Source organism: Rhinolophus ferrumequinum, chromosome 5, assembly GCF_004115265.2.
Source record: "Rhinolophus ferrumequinum isolate MPI-CBG mRhiFer1 chromosome 5, mRhiFer1_v1.p, whole genome shotgun sequence".
In the NCBI taxonomy this organism is placed as follows: Eukaryota; Metazoa; Chordata; class Mammalia; order Chiroptera; family Rhinolophidae; genus Rhinolophus; species Rhinolophus ferrumequinum.
Window position 1 is genome coordinate 34,082,226 of NC_046288.1, and position 21,807 is coordinate 34,104,032.

The following is a 21,807-nucleotide window of genomic DNA, read 5'->3' on the forward strand; positions in this document are numbered from 1 at the left end:
ATAATACATAAAAGTTTTAAATAAGGTAACCATTGTCTGGTGTTTGGAAATCCTTTGTTGACTAGAGACTGGTGTATGAGTATTTGGTATAGAAAAAATTGACCAGTAATTTCCATTGTTGATCTTTCAGAGAACTGTATTGATCCTGACGTGACTTTTTCAATAAATATATGCCCTTCTGAACACCCCCCTTTTCTCTCTGCAGCATTGTAAAGCATTCATTCATGTATTGCTTCATCAAACATTTATTAAGCACATGCTCTGTGCTAGGCCTGTGCTGGGCTCTGGGGATGCAAAGATGAATAAGATGCGGTGCTTGCATTCAGAAAACATACAGTGTAGGAAGGAAGAGGATATGTGTTGAAAATGATATTGCTGTGGATATGAGATGAGCCTGTAGGACAAGACCCTACCCTAGACCAGAGGGTGTGTATGTGTGTTGTATGGGTGTGTGGACTGGGGAGTGAAGGATTTCTGGAGCGTTTCATAACTGAGATGATTTTGAAAGATATGTAAGACTTTAGAGGGCTTTAGAGACTTGGAGGGGAGAACATTCCAGAAAGTGGGCCAAAGAATGTTATCTATTAAGGCACCAACAAAGACTTAAGGAGAATGCCAATCCTTAATATGGGAGTGGGGTGGGACCTGAAACAGAAGGAAGCAGGGCCAAGTCATTAAGGCTTTTGTATGTTCTGTTTAAGGAGAACACGCTTTGTTATCAAGGCTGTGGGGATTACTTGAAGGTTTTTAAGGAGGGGGGTGTTGTGGTCATTTCTCTGTCAAGAGAAAGATCTGTGGAAGATTGTTTTCCAGAAAACAAACCTAGGGGCAGGAAGGCCTTTGGGAGGTAGTTATAGGAATCCTGATGGGAGATGAAGGCCTCTAATGAGAAAATTGCTGAGGGAATGAAGAGAAGCAGGCATAGATGCACTAAGTATTATTAAATATTACGTTAGCCCATGTGAGATTGCTATTTTATGGGCACAAATGGTCACGTAGTGGAAATTTCATATGATTCAATCTAACAGCAGTCCCCTCTTATCTGTGGGAGATACATTCCAAGACCCCCAGTGGATGTCTGAGGTGGTCTTGGAATGTATAGTCCTGAACCCTTTGTATGCCATGTGTTTTCCTATACATACATACCTTTTTACTTAAAGGAAACATTTTATGGCTTCTGTTTGGCATATCTGAATTGCCAGCATAACTATTCTTGTGCTTTGGGGGCCATTATTAAGTAAAATAGGGTGACTTGAACACAAGCACTGTGATACTATGACAGTCAGTCTGATAACCAAGACAGCCACTAAGTAACTAATGGCCAGGTGGCCAGGTAGTGTATATAGTGTGGCTACAGTGGACAACGGGATGATTCACATTCCCGGCAGGACGATACAGAATGGCAGGAGATTCACCATACTACTCAGAACGGCGCGCAATTTAAAACTTATAAATTATTTCTGGAATTTTCCATTTAATATGTTTGGACAGTGGTTGACCGGGGTAACTAAAACCACGAAAAACAAAATCACAGATAAAGGGGAACTACTGTAGAGGCAACAGAAGTTGGCTGTCTCCTAGCCCTGGGGGCTGAGGGAGAGGGAGTTTGGGGCATGATTTCCAGATTTCTGGTCAAATAAATTGGAGGACTTAAGGGCCAGAATAGGGAGATGATATGTTTGGAATTTGGACAAGTTCGATATCGGGTGACCATTGGACATCCAGGGGTAGCTGTCCAGAGGAGGCTGGAGTTCTACGTGAATACAGGTTTCTGACTGTAGTTCATCTGCTGTCTTTATTTTACCCTGAACTTAAAGTCCTGGAATGTTGTTTTTAGCTGAAGTGTTGCTTTAGTCAGGTCATAGTTAACCTCATGGAACATTTCAATGACTTTTATCTAAACTCAGGAAGGTGTTAGGAAGAGTCCTGTGATGATAGACAAACCACAAGATAATCCACTCCAGGCAGTGCCATCAGTGGAATGTATTTTCATCATTCTTGGGAAGTTTTGGCACAGTGGAAGCTCTGGGGAAGGACCCTCTCTGCTTTCTCTATCACCTGTGAGCTTTGCAGGGTGGTTGGATTTACTCACGGGATTTATTCTCTGTCTGGGCTGTACCTAAGATCATCATCCGAGACCTTTTAATTGCTCTTGGCTGTTTAAGAAAGAAAATTACATCTAATCTATCACACAGGCAAGAATAAACACATCCTGGGAACAGGTCCAATAACCTCAATGTGTTATCACATATGGAGATGTCATATGTGTGGGTTTTTTCCCTTTAAGTCTATCAAAGCAAATATACAGTTTGTGAGATTTAGGCCAGGGCTGAAAGTTTTCAACAGAGATAAATGAACTGGGGTTAAAGGCAGGAGTGGATAAGATTGCAGCAGACCTGGTTAAGTGTTATGGAAAGCCAGGTTTTTTTCTTCATAGATTTTTTTTCTTAATATATGCCCACATCTTAAGATTATCCAAAAATGTCAAAGCCTGAAGTGCTTTCTCCATTTGTTTTTCTCAGCTAAAACCTTTCTCCTGTTTATAAAAGTTGGTGAGAATTAAAAAGAAGTGAGAAATATCCAAGAGCAGATGCATAAAAAATGTGCCTTGGGCTTTGTGGAATGGCCTACTGGAATGACTATACTTTTGAGTTCTTATGTAGAAAAGGGCATAATACTGCGAGTAACATTGTAGAGTGGCATACTGGAAAATTTTAAACAGTTGATTTGTTAGGGTGGCATAATTCTGGGGTATTAAAAAATATGTTTGCTTAAGCAGTAGTTTTTTTAAATGCTGGTCCATTTTTTTTTTCCATACATCTGTGCCAGAATGTAAGCAAGAGAAGACAAATGTCAGTAAAGAAATATTACTCTGAGTATTTTCATGTTGTAATCCATGGTGGTACTTAGGTTCTAAGCAATGGTAATATGTGTTACATGCAAAAAAATAGACTCCTGGCTAAGTAAATTGGGGACCCTCTCTGTTCCATAACGTTAAGCAACTTTCTTTAAAGCAGGATTTCTCAGAACTTAAGTAAACAGGTGTGCATTGTGCATCTCTAAGATGAAGGAAGCTGGACATGATTTCCCAAACAATTAATTGCAGACCCCTCCCCTTCATTGATTACAGCTTCTCCCAAAGCTAACCAGTGGTTTGCAGAACAATCTTTGGGAAGCGCTGCACTAACTGATGTTAATGTGTTGAATAACTTGTTGGCACTCTTGAAAGGTAAAATGAAATAATGAACCTGTCCTCAGATCATAGACTCCCTCCCTCCCTCCTTCCTTCCTTCCCTCCCATCCTTCCTGCTTCTCTCTCTGGGCAAGCAGAGGGTTCACTGAGGAGGCTTAGGTTTGCCACTCTCTTGCCTGCTAAAGAGCACCAAGGAGCAACCAGCAATTATCCTCCAGCGTTGGGTCTGAAAAGTGTTTACTCGCTGAACCTGTGTGAAGCCATGTGTTGGTTAGAAAACCTTTTAACATTTTTCTTCCAAATAATTTAAAAAAAAATTTTTTGACCCCTTCCATGATATTCCCCATTTATTACCATCATTTCTAAAGGAAGTCCCTAGAAAAAGTAGTGAAAAAGTTAAAATGAACAGTTTAAAAGAGCAACAAATCCTTATTTTGGAATAAGCTGAAACAACTACAACACTGAGTAATGAGAAAAAACCAGTTCCAGTTAAACATAATTGAGGACGTGGGATGGAGCCCTGTCTGAGCCAGTGTACCAGCTCTCTGCTTCCAGACACAGTCACTTGAAGCCAGAGAGGTGAGAGCCAATTCTGTGTTACAGCAGCTTCTGTTTGTGGGGGAGGACGTTTGGCACTGCCCTACATCTTGCTGTAGCTGCTCCTGCAGCTGTAAGCTGAAAGGAAGGAAAGAGACACACACTATAAACGTGGAGCAGCTATTACCTTATTTTGATCATCAAAATCCTACCCAACCATCCCTCACGGCCTGGCTCAGATGCCTTCCCTTCTAAGACCAGCGTCCTCTTGGCTTCTCTCACATAGTAATTCCTGGTATGCTGATTGTTTCTGCCACTTAGCTAGTACTTGGCATTGACAAGTTCATGTTCTCTCTGAGTGATCTTTTCCTGATGTCTAATAATAGGTGACTGTTCTGACGGCTCATTATGTAATAAGCACTGTGCTAATTGCTTTGAATGCATTTTGACATTTAATACTAATAATGATCCTGCAAGATAGGTACTAATTTGATCTCCATTATGTATGAAGAAACTAAAACACAGAAAGGTTAAGTAACTTGTTCAAAATGACAAAAATTGGAAGATAGGGCCAAGATTTGAACCTAGAGAGTGTGATTCCAGAATCCAAATACTTAACCATTTTGTTGTACTCTGTGATGCCAAATACAGTTGATTATGTACAACAGAGACTAAGAATGATTTTTTTTAAAGATTTTTATTAAAAACATAGCTAACATACGAACAAGACAAAGAAAGAAACAAAAACTCATAGACACAGATAACAATTTAGTGGTTACCAGAAGGTAAGGGGGCAGGGGGGATGGTAGAAGAGGGAAAAGGGGATCAAATATATGGTGAAGGAAGGAGAACTGACTCTGGGTGGTGACCACACAATGCAATAGATAGATGATGTATTACAGAATTGTACACTTGAAACCTATGTAATTTTACTAACCAATGTCACCCCAATAAATTTAATTTTTAGAAAAATAAAGTGAATAAAGGGAAGATGTTATTGGCAGCTTTTAACAGGTTTCTCAGTTCTGCTTTTCAGAGTATTTTAACCACATGTCCGTACCAGCTATGTTTACCTCTGTGATTAGATTGCATAATAAATTCTATATATATATAACAATATTACCTCAGTTTCAGAAATATACCATAGTTCTCCAACATTTCTATACCTAAAGAGATGATCGCCATGATAAGTCCAGAACCATCTGACACCACACCTCCCTATCGCAGTACGATTGACCGTATCCCCTAGGCTGTGCATCCCGTCCCCATGACTTACGTGTTTTATACCTGGGAATTTGTTTTATACCTGGAAGTACGCTTCACCTTCCCCCCGCCTTTTTTAAATTTTTCAATTACAGTTGACATTCAGTATTATTTTATATTAATTTCAGGTGTACAGCATACAGGTTAGACGTTTATATAATTTAAGAAGTGATCCCCCTGACTCGTCTAGTACCCACCTGGCAATATACCATGTTTCCCCAAAAATAAGACTGGGTCTTATATTAGTTTTTGCTTCAAAAGACACATTAGGGCTTATGTTCAGGGGATGTCATCCTGAAAAATCATGCGAGGGCTTATTTTCTGGTTAGGTCTTATTTTCGGGGCAACACGGTACATAGTTATTACCATATTATTAACTATATTCCCTACGTTTTACTCTATATCTCTGTCACTACTTTATAATCACCAATGTTTAGTCCTTAATCCCTTCACCTTTCTCACCCTGCCCCCCAACCCCCTCCCATCTTTCACCCGTCTGACACCGTACGTAATTATTATAATATTAATGACTATATTCCTTATGCTATGCCCTGCATCCCCAAAACTGCTTTGTAACAGCCAACTTGTACTTCTTAATCCCTTTCCCTTATTTTTCACCCACACACCCAAACCCCCTCTCATCTGGCAACCATCAAAATGTTTTCTGTATCTATGAGTTTATTTTTCTTTTGTTTGTTTATTTTGTTCTTTAGAGTTCACATATAAGCAAAATGACATCACATCTTTCTTTCTCTGTCTGACACTCCACTCAGGTCCACCCATGCCACTGCACATGGCAAGAACCCATTCGCTCCCATGGCCAAGCAATATTCCATTGTGTATATGTACCACCTCCTCTTTATCCATTCTTCCATCAGCAGACACCCAGGCTTCCTCCACATCTTGGTCATTGTAAACAACGCTGCAATGAACATAAGGATGTACACATCCCCTTGATGTAGTGTTTTGGGTTTCTCCAGATAAATACCCAGAAGTGCAATTACTGGATCCTTCTCTGTATCTTATTATGGGCTTTGTTTTAAAGTCTGTTATTTCTGGTATAAGTATTGCTCCCCCAGCTTTTTTTGTTTTTATTTTTTGTTTCCATTTTTATGAACTATCTTTTCCTATTCCTTTACTTTCTGTCCATGTCTGTCTTTCAATCTGCAGTGAGTCTATTGTAGGCAGCATATGTAAAGGTTTTGTTTTCTTATCTCTTCAGCCTTCCTATGTCTTTTTTTTTTTTTTAAGATTTTATTGGGGAAGGGGAACAGGACTTTATTGGGGAACAGTGTGTACTTCCAGGACTTTTTCCAAGTCAAGTTGTTGTCCTTTCAATCTTAGTTGTGAAGGGCACAGCTCAGCTCCAGGGCCAGTTGCCGTTATTAGTTGCAGGGGGCACAGCCCACCTTCCCTTGCGGGAGTCGAACCAGCAACCTTGTGGTTGAGAGGACACACTCCAACCAACTGAGCCAACCGGGAGCTCAGTGGCAGCTCTGCTCAAGGTGCCATGTTCAGTCTTAGTTGCAGGGGGCGCTGCCCACCATCCCTTGCGAGAGTCGAGGAATCAAACCGGCAGCCTTGTGGTTGAGAGCCCACTGGCCCATGTGGGAATCGAACCAGCAGCCTTTGGCGTTAGGAGCATGGAGATCCAACCGCCTGAACCACTGGGCTGGCCCCCTTCCTATGTCTTTTGATTGGAGCATTTAATCCATTTGCATTGAAAGTAATTTTTGATAGGTATGTAGCTATTGCCATTTTATTTTTCATAATTTTGATCTTTTCTTTTCTGTCTTAAAGAAGTCCCTCTAACATTCCTTGTAATGCTGGTTTGTTTGTGATGAATTCCCTTAGCTTTTTCATGTTTGGGAAGCTCTTTATCTGTTCTTTGATTTTAAATGATAGCCTTGCTGGGTAGAGTAGTCTTGGATGTAGGTCCTTGCTTTTCATCACATTGAATATTTCATGCCAATTCCTTCCGACCTGCAAAATTTCTGTTGAGAAATCAGCTGACAGTCATAGGAACTCCCTGATAAGTTGCTAGTTACCTTTCTCTTGCTGCTTTGGGGATTATTTCTTTGTCTTTAATCTTTGCCATTTTAATTATAATGTGTCTTGGTGTGGGCTTGTTTGGGTTTATCTTGTTCTGGACTCTCTGTGCTTCCTGGACTTGTGTGTGTATTTTCTTCTCCAGATTAGGAAAGTTTTCAGTCTTTTTTCTTCAAATGCGTTCTCAATCCCTTGCTTTCTCTCTTCTCCTTTTGGTACTCCTATGATGTGAATGTTGTTACACTTGATGTTGTTCCAAAGGTTTCTTAAACTATCTTCTTTTTTTTTTTTTGGATTCTTTTTTCTTTTTGTTCTTCCGATTGGGTGTTTTCTGCTACCTTTTTTTTCCAAATCACTGATTCAGTCCTCTGCGTCATCTAGTCTGCTGGTGATTCTTTCTAGTGCGTTTTTTCATTTCAGTTACTGTATTCACTTCCAACTGGTTCTTTTTTCATGGTTTTTCTATCCTTTTTTATGCTTGTTATCTCTTTGTTGAAGTAATTACTGAGTTCCTTGAGTATCCTTATAACCATTGTTTTGAACTCTGCATCTAATAGGTTGCTTGCCTCCATTTTGTTTAGTTTTTTGGGGGGGAGTTTTCTCCTGTTCTTTCATTTGGGAAGCATTTTTTTGTTTCCTCATTTTGGCTGCCTCTCTGCATTTGTTTCTATGTATTAGGTAGATCTGCTATGTCCCCCAATCTTGGTTGGGTGGCCTGTGGAGCCCTGGCACAGTCTCCCAGGTCACCTGCTCTGCGTGCTCTAGGAGTGTCCCTTGTATGGATTGTACACATACAATACATAATCCATACAAGGGACACTCCTAGAGCACCTAGAGCAGGTGACCTGGGAGACTATAGTTGAGATTTGATTGCTATTGGCATGCCATTGGGTAGGATTGACCCTCTCGCTGATTAGCTGTGGGGTTTGGCCCCATCCACAGCTTACGGGATGCTGTGAGTAGGGCTTACCCTACTGAGTGGCATTTGCCCCAGCAGGCTCTGGTGTGGTAAAAGTTACTAGTCTGTTTTAAATGCTAAGGAAGCTGATTTAGACTGCCATATGTACATGTGGTCCTACTGTGTTTCCCCGAAAATAAGAACTAGCTGGATAATCAGCTCTAATGTGTCTTTTGGACCAAAAATTAATATATGACCTGATATTATATTAGATTATATTATATTAAAGACCCAGTCTTATATTATAGTAAAATAAGACTGTGTCTTATATTAATTTTTGCTCCAAAAGACGCATGAGAGCTGATTGTCCAGCTAGGTCTTATTTTTGGGGAAACACGATATTGTATATTATTATTATTAAACAATAAACTCTAAATAAACATTAATGCATACTATATTTGAATAATTTATATCACTACATTTAATCTCTTTCAACATATACATTTATGTATTTTACTTAGTTATCAATGGCTACCTCATTCTTTGTTTCTCTTAACTATCACTTTAGTTTATATATTGCCATATATTGGCAAATATTCAAATAATCCACAGAATTTTCATTTTTAATGGCTAATTAGCATTTCATTGTGTTTGTGTTACTTACTTTGATTGGCCATTTCCTGTTGTGGACTTGGGTGGTAATTAGCAGCAGATAGATTTCCTTCTTGGTCCATGGTATGTTAATTATGATCTTCAAGGCTTTAGCTGGACTAGGTCTGTTTTTCATATTATTTATTGTTAAAAGAAATAATGGTGTGTTTGTGGAATTTTATAATTTTCAATTTGATCATTCCAAGAAACCTCCTGGCAGAACTGGGAAGAACTCAGTGTAGTGCCCCTCTAACAAATAGATGCTGATCAAGAAATGTTGAGTGAATGAATGACTCAATCTGGGATTCTAATGTCTTCTATAATTGCCTTGTAATGCATCGTGTGGTAATTATATCAAGGCTCTTTCTTAGTGTGAACCATTTTTTGGGGGGGGGGTTCTTTTTTTTCTACTTTTTCACCTCCAACTTCATTCCATCTGGCCCTACTCTTCTATATCTATATGTTTTCAATTTTCTGATGTCTTCTCTTTTTTTTAACACTTGCTTATTTATTTTCCTTATCTTCTTCTTTTGCAATGCATTTTCTTATTTTTCATCTTGTCACCCTATCTCCTATTGCTTGAACTATGAATTGTATATATCCAGTCTCTCTTTGGAACTTTCAATGATTGTATCTTTCTTGTTCTCCCAATTTGTGTTTTATTTAACTGGCCACACTGTCCGCTGAAGGGTGATTGAATATTTCAAAGCATTTCTTTGAACTTTTTCTTTCAGACAAAAGAACATGACCTATGTTTAAATTGGGCCTTCCTAAATTAAAAAGAACTTATATTTTCGTCTTCATGTAACTTTTACTAAACACTATCTTACCTAGCTTTGGTAATGACAGAAAGATCTTACAAGCTTTCAAGCTGGCAGGGCTCCCAATGAAGTCAGGATTGCTATTCTCTTCATAAGAACTACAAGCCAGGGCTTGAATTGCCGAGAAGGACTTTGAGGGTGTATGCTTAAAGAATACAGCTGAATTTAGACTCGTAGATTTCATTTTCAGTACTAGAGAGATAAAAATTGCTAAGGCTGCACTTACCTACTTTTCTTACACACATGTCAGTCTCTGTGGTTTACATGTAACAGGCAAAATAGTGACTTAAATGCAAGCATGATCATCAATATCAACTTCAGTTCTGATTGGATCTACTGCAGATAAAGAATAATCGCTAATGTTTATTGAGCACTTACTATATGCCAGCCCTTCACATACATTATCTAGTTTAATCCTGACTACAACACCAGGAGGTTGGTCCTGTGATTAGTAACATCTCCATTTTATAGCCCAAGAAACCGAGATTGGAGGCATTAAACTAATTTACCCAATGTTTTGTAGCAAGTAAGGAGAACTAGGCTTTGAAACAGTGCCACTTCAGAGGACACGCATGTGACCACTGTATTGTCAGCCTTCATCACCTAATCAAGTTGCAAGAAGACCTTCTCTGCTTTTTGGCAATCATATTATTGAGAACTCTTTGTGATGCTTTGTCATGTTGCCCACCATAGCTTTTCCGTGTGCACTCTCCGCACTTTTCTTCAACTGAAATCTTACTCAGATTAGTTTACATCTTTGCTTTTTGTTGTTGTTGTTGTTTAGCAGATAAACATAATCTGATTAAAATAAGAACAACAAGCTCAAATGTTCTGTATCTTCTACATGGCTCCTTTTCTCTCATTCCTCCCTTTGAAAAAGGAGTTCCTTCTCCCTGGCCCAGGGATTCCCCCTATCTGTGACCCAGAGCCCGTGTGCCCCATTACTTTCATGAGCTGGTCTTTCCAGTTTGTTATTTCTTCTTCTGGTTACTCATTTCACCTCCCTCCTTTCCTCTTTCTCTTTCCCCTCTCCTTCCTCCCCCAGCCCCTTTCCTTTAGGACCTCAGAGTCTTTCACAGCCTGAATGCAGCCCTAATTTCTGTTTTCTCCTTAGATTCCATCTCAGTGCACACATGCTGATTATCTCCAGGCCCTCATCGTCATCTACCTGCTGGACAAATGACCCACAGGAATACCATACTCAAAAAACTCCAGAGAAAACCCCATCTTCCTCCCCCCCACCCACCAGATTCTTTTCCTCCTTCTCTTGTCTTTCTTGTCCACCCACTACTGATTTTTCAATCAGTGCAATTCAAAACAGTTGAGTTACTCCTAATTCCTCCCTATGCCGCGTTCTAATCACCGCACATCTTATAAACTCTACCTTTGCAATGACTTAATTATATTCCTTTTTTCTCTGCTAATATAGAGAAATCTAAGCTCATCTTCTCAGATAGCCTCAATTTTTTCCCAAAGGCTCTGCCTCACAGAAGCTCTCCCGACTCCTTCCTGGGAGTGGGTAACTCTTCTGGAAGATAAGTTTTGGCTTCCAAAACACTCTTTGATGGTTTCCCATTGCCTACCACATGAAGTGTAAATTCCTGCCCTTGATTTTCACCCTGGCTTCCCTTGGTTCCTGAGGGACTGTCTGAAGCTCTGGCTGGGTTGGATGCTCTCATCCATTGCACACTGCCCCGCTCCCGTGTGTCTGTGCCTGTTCTTGTCTCCTAACTAGGATGTCCTCAGCCAGCACCATTTGCAAACACCAAATAAGCATGCAAGTTTAAGCTCCTCTTACTCCTCTTGGATAGGTACTCTCTGGTCTTCCTTTATACCTATTGCATTTTAGATGTGGCTTTCTTCCGACACTAGACCTTGTCATGAGCATCTCAAAGGAATAGTCTCAGCTTTACTTAATGCTCTGCCTCCCACTGTAACTTCCATCGTTCCTCACACCCACCTGATGTTCCATAAATGTTAATTGAAGTGGACATTTTTTCCATTTTGGAGGTAAACCCAGAGTAAAACATAAACTGATAAGAGGCTGGTTACAAAGCATCAAGATACATGGGCAAGATTGGTGCTCATGTCTCCTTGTTGGCAGCAAGAGCTGCCAACCAAGGGAACCAAAAACTGAGGAGAGAGCTTTTCTCTTACATGTGACACTTCCCCTCGCCTCTTCCTTCCTCACACTGTCTGACTCCTTGTGTACTTCTGCAGCTTTCTTTCTTAATACGTAAGTGAGTTTGTCGGCCCTGGGTAGAAATCACTGTCCTATAACCTAAAGGTCAGTCTATTGTAGTGGGATTTTTTTTGCGGGGGGGTGTTGCGGAATTTTTTTCAGGGTAGGACAATAGCTACAGACACTGAAAAAAGGAGAAGTTTTGTTTGCTTTATGATTTTTGTACTAATGAAGAGCCTCTAACAAAAAGAACACATGATTTATAAGATATCATGGATGGGCTAGGACCAAAGTCATGATCAAAAGGGGAAGAGAGGATGCTTCTTTCTCTTCTGCCATCCGTGTGTTATTCTTCTGGTTCCTTCCATATTTATCTCACAAATAGAATGCCACCAATTTTAAAAGTGGTATCAGAATTCAAATTCTATCCACATGTTAAGGGCCCTGCGTTTTGGCATGAAATCATTTCTTTTTCTCCTGGTGAGGAACAGCTATAAGTGCTGATTATTTTAACCTCTTCCAAACATATTTAATGTGGTTGCATTAAGAACCTAATCGACTGACAGGACATTATTAAAAATCTCACTGTGTGTCTAAATTTGTCTTTATAGGTCATTATTTATCAGCTAAAGAGTCACTGCCCCATAAAACCAACATCCAAAGCCATTGCTTTGACAGTACACATTTACTTTAATATCTTCAAGCTTTTTTGACTCTGCTCCAAAGATGGGAAATAAGTCATTTCACTGCCGTGTGCTTCCATCCATCATGATTGTGGGTAATCCTCACTGATCCTCCAAGCAGAGCCTTTGTGATTTGAAGAAAGAATCAAACAGTGATGACCACATGTGATTTCCTAACAGCTGCAGGGTGGCATATTAGAGGATATTGCAGCTGCTGTGTCAAAACATTAATTTTTTATCTATTTAAATTTTTAGCATATCTGTATGCTGTGCATATTTGGAAAACAAATGGAATCCTCTGCTTGCTTAAAAACAAGAAATGTATTTATTTCAGCTTGAGCTAATACTCCGTTTCCAGGCTCCCTTGTAATGTGTGCATTAATTTGTTTGTTTAAAGTGCTAATTCCCTGGGTTTGTTAGCAAGCAGGCACGTAGACAAACAACTGGAATTCCATCTGCCCTCCCACCTCCACCCCCCCCCACCACCACATGCTTATATTATACCAGCAATCTGAAACAGGCTAACATAAATGTATCCTGGGTCTCTAGTCTTTCCTTGTCAACCTTAATGAGCCTTATATTTAAAGACTCTTCACTGTAATTGAAATAGTGACAAATAAGGATTTACTTACTGAGTAGCAATGGGAGAGATGGCCTCCAGAATGGCACTGTTTGTAAGTGTTTAATGGATGCACACTCACCATTTAGACATACTTGAGGTTAACCTCCTTTTTTTGATTATAGGCAGGAACGTCAGAGGCAAATGCCTTACTGCACAGATGGGGCTTTTAGGAAGGGAAATTAATCCTTGCAGCGGCTGCTAGATTGGTGGGTTGGAAACTCAGTTCCCCTATTTTAGTAACTGCTGTCCTGGTCCAAATTAAGCTGCGAGAGTATAAACTTCCTCTTGTGGATCCTGTGAAATTGTTCCAAATATCACCTGTGGGGATGAATGGAGGAGGATATGGGAGAATTCACTCTCTGGTTTGTTTGTTGGCTCTCTGAGGATACTGCCATTTTCAGGATGTGTTTTCTGACAGCTGTGCGCCTACAGTGTGGATCCAGCAAGGATCTGAATTAGAATTTGTCAGATGGTCACTGCCTACCAAGAATTCAAGAATTATCTCCAAATCAGCTTAGTTCTTAGAAAACATACCCACAGGTTTTACTGTGCAGGAAGTGACTGGTGTCATAGCAGTTCCCCAGGGCACCTGGGGATGGCTCCTACCACCTCTTCATTATGTTTAGATTGCATAATTAATACATTTGGCTGACCCTGGGGATAGTTCTCTCTCCATTATCTCAAATTGTACTGACAAGACAGTTGTAAATTGTCACACCCCTAGCCAAGTAGTGCCCTTTTCCTCTTGGCCTGAAGTGGATTTTGAAAACATGGTCGTGACCCCCACAGAGACCTTTCCATGGGCCTCTGAATTCTCAATTTCCTAATATTATTACTCCAACAATTGTTTTCTTTCATTCAACAAATGGGCAGAGGCTATCTGCTAGGTACTACTGATTTGGCCAAATTCAACTTTGTTTTCATTTTTGAAGGCATTTTAGAAGCTGAAAATTTATGGAAAGGTTATCCTTGGTCATTGCCTAGAAGACAAACCACTGGTATATTTATATTGTTCTTTCTTCTTAACAGACACCAAGATCTCTATTCCTGGTCATGATAACTTTCATGTACCTACGTTATAGTATGCTTCCTATTCTTAATATGCCTTGTCTAGTATTAGCCCCTTGAGAACAATTTAGCCATGGGATGTTATTAACAGAAAAGGGTCTTCTATACACGTAATGGAGGGGAGAAAGGGAGAGAACAGTAGGGACCCCCAGTCCTCTTCCGATCAAAGGTTTCATATTGAAAGCTGCTGTATGTTTTCTTGGATTGTTGGTTCTCTGCTGTGGTTCTAATGTCTTTTCCCATCACTAGTTACCTTTTACACAAAGATTTCTCATTTACATCTGTAGTAAAAACAAATACCTCAGTAGACAGAATGGTTACAGACTCATAAACACACATAAACTGTTTCCCAATTGCCTTTGGCATAAAAATCCATACTCCTTTTCATGACTTACAGGGTATTACAAAACTGGCCCAACCAGGTCCTACGTGGCTCTTGCAGCTGACTCCCACTCAGTGTTCTCCTCAGGCAACCTCCTCTAGGAAGCTTTCCCTGCCTCCTGGGCTGAGTGGATACTCCTGTTATAGACTTCCATGGCCCTTGTACTTATCCTGTAGCATTTTATGGGATGTTTGTAACCGTCTCCTGGCAGTCCCGTGTCTCAATGTCTGCCACATACTCTCTTGTTGCTCATCCTGCTGTGCCACCATCTCTTTTGCCCTGTGACACAGGACTCAATTTGAAGACAATTCTTTTTAAGGCAAGAAGCACAGCCCAAGTCCATTCTACTTGGATTTTTAAATATTTCACTGGACTGCCTCCAACCTGTTCTGTGGAAGGGGAGGCCAGGGGCAAGCAAATGGTCTCTCTGCTCCTTCTTCCGCTCCAGCTTGAAGGGTTTTTCTAGGCTGGGGTATGAAGATGGAGAGTGTAGGGGTTGTATTGATGGGGGAGAGCCTGGGTCTTAGCTCCAAAGCACATTCAAATTTGTTTGTTTGTTTTTTCTGTCTTTCACCTGGGCTCTGTGAATTTTGTAGGTCTGATTCTGATAACTTTCTCTGGGACCATATGATGGCCCATATTTTCTGGTCCAATGTGAGATGGTTACAGTGGATGAGAAAGAACTTTCTAGCTGATATCTCACATTATTGTTTGGTTAAACATATTTGTTTCATACTCAATTGTAATTATACATCCATGGTCATCTTTCCCCACCATACTGGAAGCTCTATGAATACAGTAGATTTTGAACATTTTTGTTTGAAAGAAAATATTTTTTAAATGTTCAGCCTCACAATATAATACCAGTTTTCCTCAGCCAAATTAACCAAGACTGTTTTACTATTTGTAAAATCTTAGTGCAGGCAAAGTTGTAATAAAATAGTTTCGTGAATGGCTTTGGAGATGTAAATTGATACAAGCTTTTTGCAAAGAAAATTGTAATACCTATAAAGAATTTTACATTTTTTTCATGTCTGTAATGGTTAAAAATATATGCTCTAGAGTTCAATAAATGTAAGGTAAAATAATAATATAATAATAATAATAATAATAATAATAATAATAATAATAATAGTAATATGAATTGTACTTTTTTGATAGTGTCTTTTAGGAAATACAACATGGTTGTATTTGAACTGCATGGGTTCCACTTATATGTAGATTTTTTTTCAATAACTATATAATCGGCCCTCCGTGTCCCTGGGTTTTGTATACATGGCTGGGAATTTGAGGGCTGACTGTATGCATTATTCTGTGCCACTTGTTAATATATAAGGGACTTGAGCATCCTCAGACTTTGGTGTCCATATGGGGTCCTGGAACCAATCCCTACAGACACTGAGGAATGACTGTAGTTAAGTCAAAAGTTATACACAGATCTTCAATTTCAGAGGGGGTGGTACCCCTAACCCCCCTGCATTGTTCAAGGGTCAACTGTAATCTAAAATGCACAAAGGGTTTATCATGGCTTTAATGATAGAAGTGGGCAAATTGCAAGTAAATGTCCAAGCTAGAAGAAAAATGGCAGTTTTTTAAATCAATGCTAAAATACTATGCCGCCCCTCAAAATGATGTTTACAAAGGGTCCCTAATGACTGTGGAAATGCTGATGGTATTGAATTTAAAAAACAAAAAACAAACAAAAAAAGCAGTAATGGTATCGATTTAAAAAAGAGACATTACATGACAACATTTACTATTATCTCATTTACGTAAAATCTATATATATGTAAAATCTATATATATGTAAAATCTCTATATATGTAAAATTATATAGAAAAAGAAGTAAGAAAAATGTCAATGTTAGTATTTCATCAGAAAAGCCTACTTAGGGTGATTTTTATGCTTATTTATGCTTTGTAAAAAACGTTCTTCATATTTTCTTCTGTTGTTCACTATGTAGTCAGAAAAACAAAACTTCAGGACCCCGTTTGATCCCCACTCAGCCCCTCTCCTGTGTGGAAGACCGCAGTGGAGCCCGGGGCTTGAGCCTGAAGCTTGCTTGCAGCTGGTGCCCGGTGGGGCTGGCCACTTGTGGCTGTCATGACTGAGTTCTGTAGTATTGCCCTCGGGAGCTATTCTTTTCTGACTGTAAGTCAGAACACTGCTATTAATCCTCAAGGCCTTGTTGCTCTCATTTTTGGCTCCTTTCTGTGTGCGTCATTACTCATTTTGAGCGCTCCGAAGGAATTCTCTCCTACAAAGAGATTTTAAGTCAAACTTCTCAAGACAAAAGTGTTTCTTCAGTTTTAGGAATTTATTTTTCTTTCCTGGTTGGTTTAATAAAAGTCAGTCAACCTTCAGATTGACTTCAGAGTATATTGACTTAAGTGATCTTTTGTGGGGGGCTTGTTTATGATAAAGTTGGGACAGGAGATTTGTATGAATGTATTAACAGGGGACCCACTCAGATTGTTATTTTGGAGTGGATTTATTCAAAGGATTGGGTGTTCAGTATGACTTTTTAAACCATGGATGAATGAATAAGGAATGAATATAGGTAATGAACAAAAAGAGTCAGAGTCCAACTTTCCAAACTCTGGTAGTTAAAATCTTGTGCATACAGTAAAACTATAAACTAACTTGGATTAATGTGATGCTTTGAGCAACCTGCAGTTGATTGTTTTATATTTTCAGGTATTATCTGTGGATTTCTCCTTGCCTCTGGGTACTCACTCCATCATGCAATGTGATATGCCTGGTGATTGCTCCAATACCTTCTTAAGACTTAACATGGAACCATGGAAAGAAGCAGAGGCCTTGAGATTTAGAGTCTTTGCAACTCTTGAGCCTTTTCCACGGGCTTCTGGTAGCTGTATACCAAAATATGATGTAAACAGCCATGTCCGGGTTAAGACTGCCAGAGAATGAAACTCATTTATGAGGATAGAAGAAGTTGAGGGTTATGAGGAATTTCGACATTTGTCAGGCAGTCAGAGGCAGAGACCAAGGATCCAGCTAAGAGGAAGCCCGGGACAAAGCATGCTAATGGGTGACAGGGGGTCCAGGAGGAGGGTAGCCCAAAGTGTCCTATGTTGCAGAGATTTCAGATAGGTTAGGAATTAGAGGAGGCCATTAGATTTGGTAATTAAGAAGCAGTAAGAGACATTTTCAAGGGCAATACCACAGTAAACTTGTGGAGGGCGAAGGCAGATTACAGTGAGGTATGGAGTTACGGAGACAAGGACGTTGGGTAGTGAAGGGATGGCAAGACATAGAGTGGTTGTAGAGAAAACCTGTTTAGGGGGTAGGTGATATAGAACAGCTTGGAGGCTGAAGTCAAGACAGTAAAGAGATTGGGCCGGGGGAAGATGTAATATATAAATAATGTTAAAATTAGTTCAAGAATGTAGATGAAGGAATTACCCATTTCGTCCTGTGAGAGGAAAAATGAAATTAAATGGCTAAAGATAGATTTTTTTGAGGTTGACAATAAGGAATTGAAGGCGCTCATGTTTGATAAGCTGAATGAAGTAGAAGAAGAAATAACCTGGGAGGAGGTGGAAGGGTGGGAATTGTGGGGGTGGTGACTAGAGAAGAGTACTGAGGGTTTGAAAGCAGCTGCCATGAGAGTGGGAAGGAGCATCCATTACCTAGCTCTAGCTTCCTTTAGAAGTAATTGCTGTACATTACACTCCTTATTTTAACAGCTTCTAGAGATCCTTAAGACAAATCCATAAATATTTATTTATTGTACCCACAAAATACTCCAGAGATCTGCTTACTTTCTCTTCAAAGCATCCCCTTGGTGATTACTCTTTTTCATTTCTCTAATTGCACACTAGAGAAAGCTTCAGTTAGATGCAACTGGTTTTTAGACCACTGAACAGCTGCAGATCTTGTTGATGCATGCCGGAGCCCAGAACTCCCAGTAAGCACTGGCTTTAAAGAGTAAGAGGCCATGACTTTTCAAATAATGGCGCCTTAAATCAGTAATGTTTCCTAGGTGTCCAATCCTGACATGTACCCACTCATTAAGGTAATCACAAAACAGTATCCTCCATTTGCTCCAGCAACTTTCAAAGCTTTTCAAATCTCCCTTTTGCATACGTAGGACTATGTTCCTGGCACTGTGAGAAGGGTAGAGTAAAAGAGAACAAAAAGGTTGGTATTGTGTGAGAACCACGCACTAAATCAGGAGAAATAGCCTCCTTATCATATTTCTCTCAATACAATCATCATTCCCTTTATAATTCACTGAAGAAAGGCTATCATGAGGATTAATTTGGCTCTTAGGATATCCAGAATTATTCCGAATACTGGCAAAAGGCTGCCCGCAATTTGAAACTCCCAAAGTTCAGAAAAAGGTCAGAAGCTGTTAGTTTGTGTGCTGCTGGAAGAATTAGCCTTTTTGAGGACACTTTTGGTTCAACGGTTGGAGTGGCTATAACGTCCTAGAGAGGCTTCTCATGTGGATGAGTGGGTGGTAGGTGTGGGAGTGAGTTCTGCGTCGTGTGCAGGGAATACATCTGGATGATCAGCAGTTTAAAAAGTGTATCACTGTTAAAGCTATGGAGAGAAAGAACTGTTTTAACAGATTTCACGGGGCAGGAATTCTGTTCAATGACAGGATTTTTTCAGTCTAAACATCATTAGAAATCACAATCTCTAGCTAAAAGACTTTGAGATAAAACAAGATACATCTGGTCCCTGGCTGGGGCATTAGCACGTGCAAACAGTGCTTTGACTCCTACAGTGGAAGACGGAAAGGTCCTGTAACCAGAACCCTTCTTTTCCTAGGTCTTTACTCCTTTTTCATTTTGGTGGGTAATTCAGGATTTGTGGATTTTCTTTCACCTTTGGGATGGAGGATGGTAAATGGGACTTAAAGGGTAATTACCACTTAAAGTAAGACAGAGGACGTTTACACCTAAATGGGAGCTAAACACAATCAAGTTCTTTAATTAAAGGATGACTAGTATATAGACGAGAACAAGAGACAGTGCTGGCCACACTAGGTAATTTGTCTTATAGCTTCAATCATAACTGGTATAACAGAGCTTCCGTGAGCTATGTATCGGGTCATGAAAATGAATTTTCAACTCATAAGTCTTCCTCATAAGTTTTCCTCTAGTTAAAAATAAGTTTTCTACCGACTCAATCCAATTATTTACTAACCTCAATCCCTCCATACCAACTCCTGAGACTTGTTTACTGAACCTAGAAAGACAAATTTGTGAGAAGGAGCCATGTGGGGCACTGAGCAGAGCTCAGGAGCGCTGGGTGGGAACAGGGCATGCTGGACTCAGTTCTCCGAGCTCCTAGAAATGGTGATAGTATTGATGGTACTGCTTCTGTGAGTCTGACAGTTCTCTCTATACCCCTAGCAAGTATCCATCTCATGCCGCCCTAGTACTGGAAGGTCGTTCAATTGGAAAAGGATGAAACCTCAATTGCTATCCTGGGCCTGGCCATTTGCTAAAAACCTCAAACACACAATTTGTACAGGTCCCAAGCTCCTGCTTTACTGCCATGTATTGCCTGTGGGGTACTCTGGCTGTCTGTTCAGCGATAGTGGTAACTGCAATTCCATTCACCCTTTGGTGGAGTGATGAGACTTGGTCTCATATCATCTGTGCCTTCTTTGTGCCCCCCTTCCCTCTCCAGACTGCCATCCTCTGTGCCAGCACTGTGCAGCTGATCTCCACAACACTGGGAGTATCTGCCTGAGGTGCCAGAATGCCCGCTACCTGCTCCTGGGGGACCACTGTGTTCCCCGTTGCCCTTCTGGATACTACGCAGAGAACGGAGCTTGTAAAAGTGAGTAAGTGCTGGACACAGGAGCTGGTGGTGCCTAATGAGCTTCTCTTTGGAGAGAGAGAGAGAGAGAGAGAGAGAGAGAGAGAGAGAGAGAGAGAGAGAGAGAGAGAGAGAGAGAGGGAGACATGCTATGGGATAATAAAGCAGACCGGCTAATGCTCATTGTTGGGGCTTTTGTAAACCGTTCTTGGGATGCTGCTTTGGAAGGGAGTTCAGTGTCATGGGGTCTCTCTGTGTCTCCTTTTCCTCTGCAGAATGTCATTCCTCCTGCAGAACCTGCCAGGGCAGAGGACCCTTTTCCTGTTCCTCATGTGACACCGACCTCGTTCTGTCCCACCTTGGCACCTGCAGCACCACCTGCTTCCCAGGGCACCATCTCGATGATAACCACGCTTGTCAACGTAGGTTTTTAAAAATGAACTTTCTTTCTTTTCCTGTTCTTCTGGGGTCGTGAAAAGAAATAAGAAGTTCTTGCTTCCATATTCTCATGTAGTAGCCTTCATTTTTATAAAAGGAAGAAAATCTACAAAGGCGTATGGATGCCATTAGCGGATTATAACTCAGATGTCAGCTTAAATGAAAGTACTGGGTTGGGGAATCTCTGTAAGTACCAGCTGTGTGATCTTGGGCTGTTTACTTAACCTCTGCATTCTCTAGTTATCTCACTTTAACAATAAAACTATTAGTCTGTCATCTTATGGTTTCTCTCAGCAATTCAATTCCAAGATCCTGAACAGTGAGTAGATCTCATTGTAGCACACAATCAGTGACCTAAGTACTTCTCTGGATTCGATTTGTTTTCCACATGTAATTGTTAAATATTGACAATGTGTAAGACTTGACATGCTACAAAGCATTTTGTTTCTGCCCAAATAGTAGTTATTTTGTCTTGCATGAGGGTGACTTGTATAGATGTCTTATTTTTCAAATAAGTCAAAATATGATTAATTACCTGAGTCAGGCAAAACAAAGAATTAGAATAAATTAGGGAAAGGGCAAATCTGAGTGGGAAAAAAAAAATTTAAGAAATCCTTCACGGATGAAGGAATACTGCTGAGATAGTCTAAACTGGCTTGCTTTGTTTCAATCACTAAAGTATCATTTGCTGAAATATTTTTATTCTACTTTCTCATTTTGAAAATGACAGTTAACAAATACAGTGCTGATATTTCAATTTTATATCCTAGGAAGTACCATGTTGAAGGAATTATAGAGTAGTGGTTGGGAGAATGGGCTCTAGAGTCAGGAGACTGAAGTTCAAATCTTACCTGCCACTTACTAGCTTTGTGACCATGAGCAAATGAATTAACCGCTAGACATCAGTTTCTTTTTCTATCAAAGGGGGATTATAATGTTACCTACATCTGATGTCATTGTACTTCACGCAGACCCCAGCAGAGAATAAGCTTTCAGTATAGCCAATGTTGATATTATCTTTATCATCAGCATCACTTGGAATGAGATGCAAATCAAGCAGTAAAAGATATTTATATTGTATAGATTGAAAGATATTGCTGTTAGTTTATTGAGATGTTTGCAAGGATTTGCATTTGAAGTGAATTTATATGGAACTCACAATTTTGCCTCATTCGTTGAGATACCAGACATAAAAAACCCTTTTTGGACCCATAAAAAGAT

At 40.0% G+C, this 21,807-nt stretch overlaps 1 protein-coding gene across 1 annotated transcript in view; it reads left to right on the forward strand.

Annotated features, from left to right (window-relative positions):
- Nucleotides 1-21,807, forward strand: part of FRAS1 (Fraser extracellular matrix complex subunit 1) — a 421,740-nt gene that overhangs the window by 242,272 nt on the left and 157,661 nt on the right. The window contains exons 21-22 of the mRNA XM_033106538.1: nucleotides 20,017-20,169; nucleotides 20,424-20,570. Coding sequence (XP_032962429.1) covers nucleotides 20,017-20,169; nucleotides 20,424-20,570 — 300 coding nt within the window. The remainder of the gene's footprint in view (nucleotides 1-20,016; nucleotides 20,170-20,423; nucleotides 20,571-21,807) is intronic.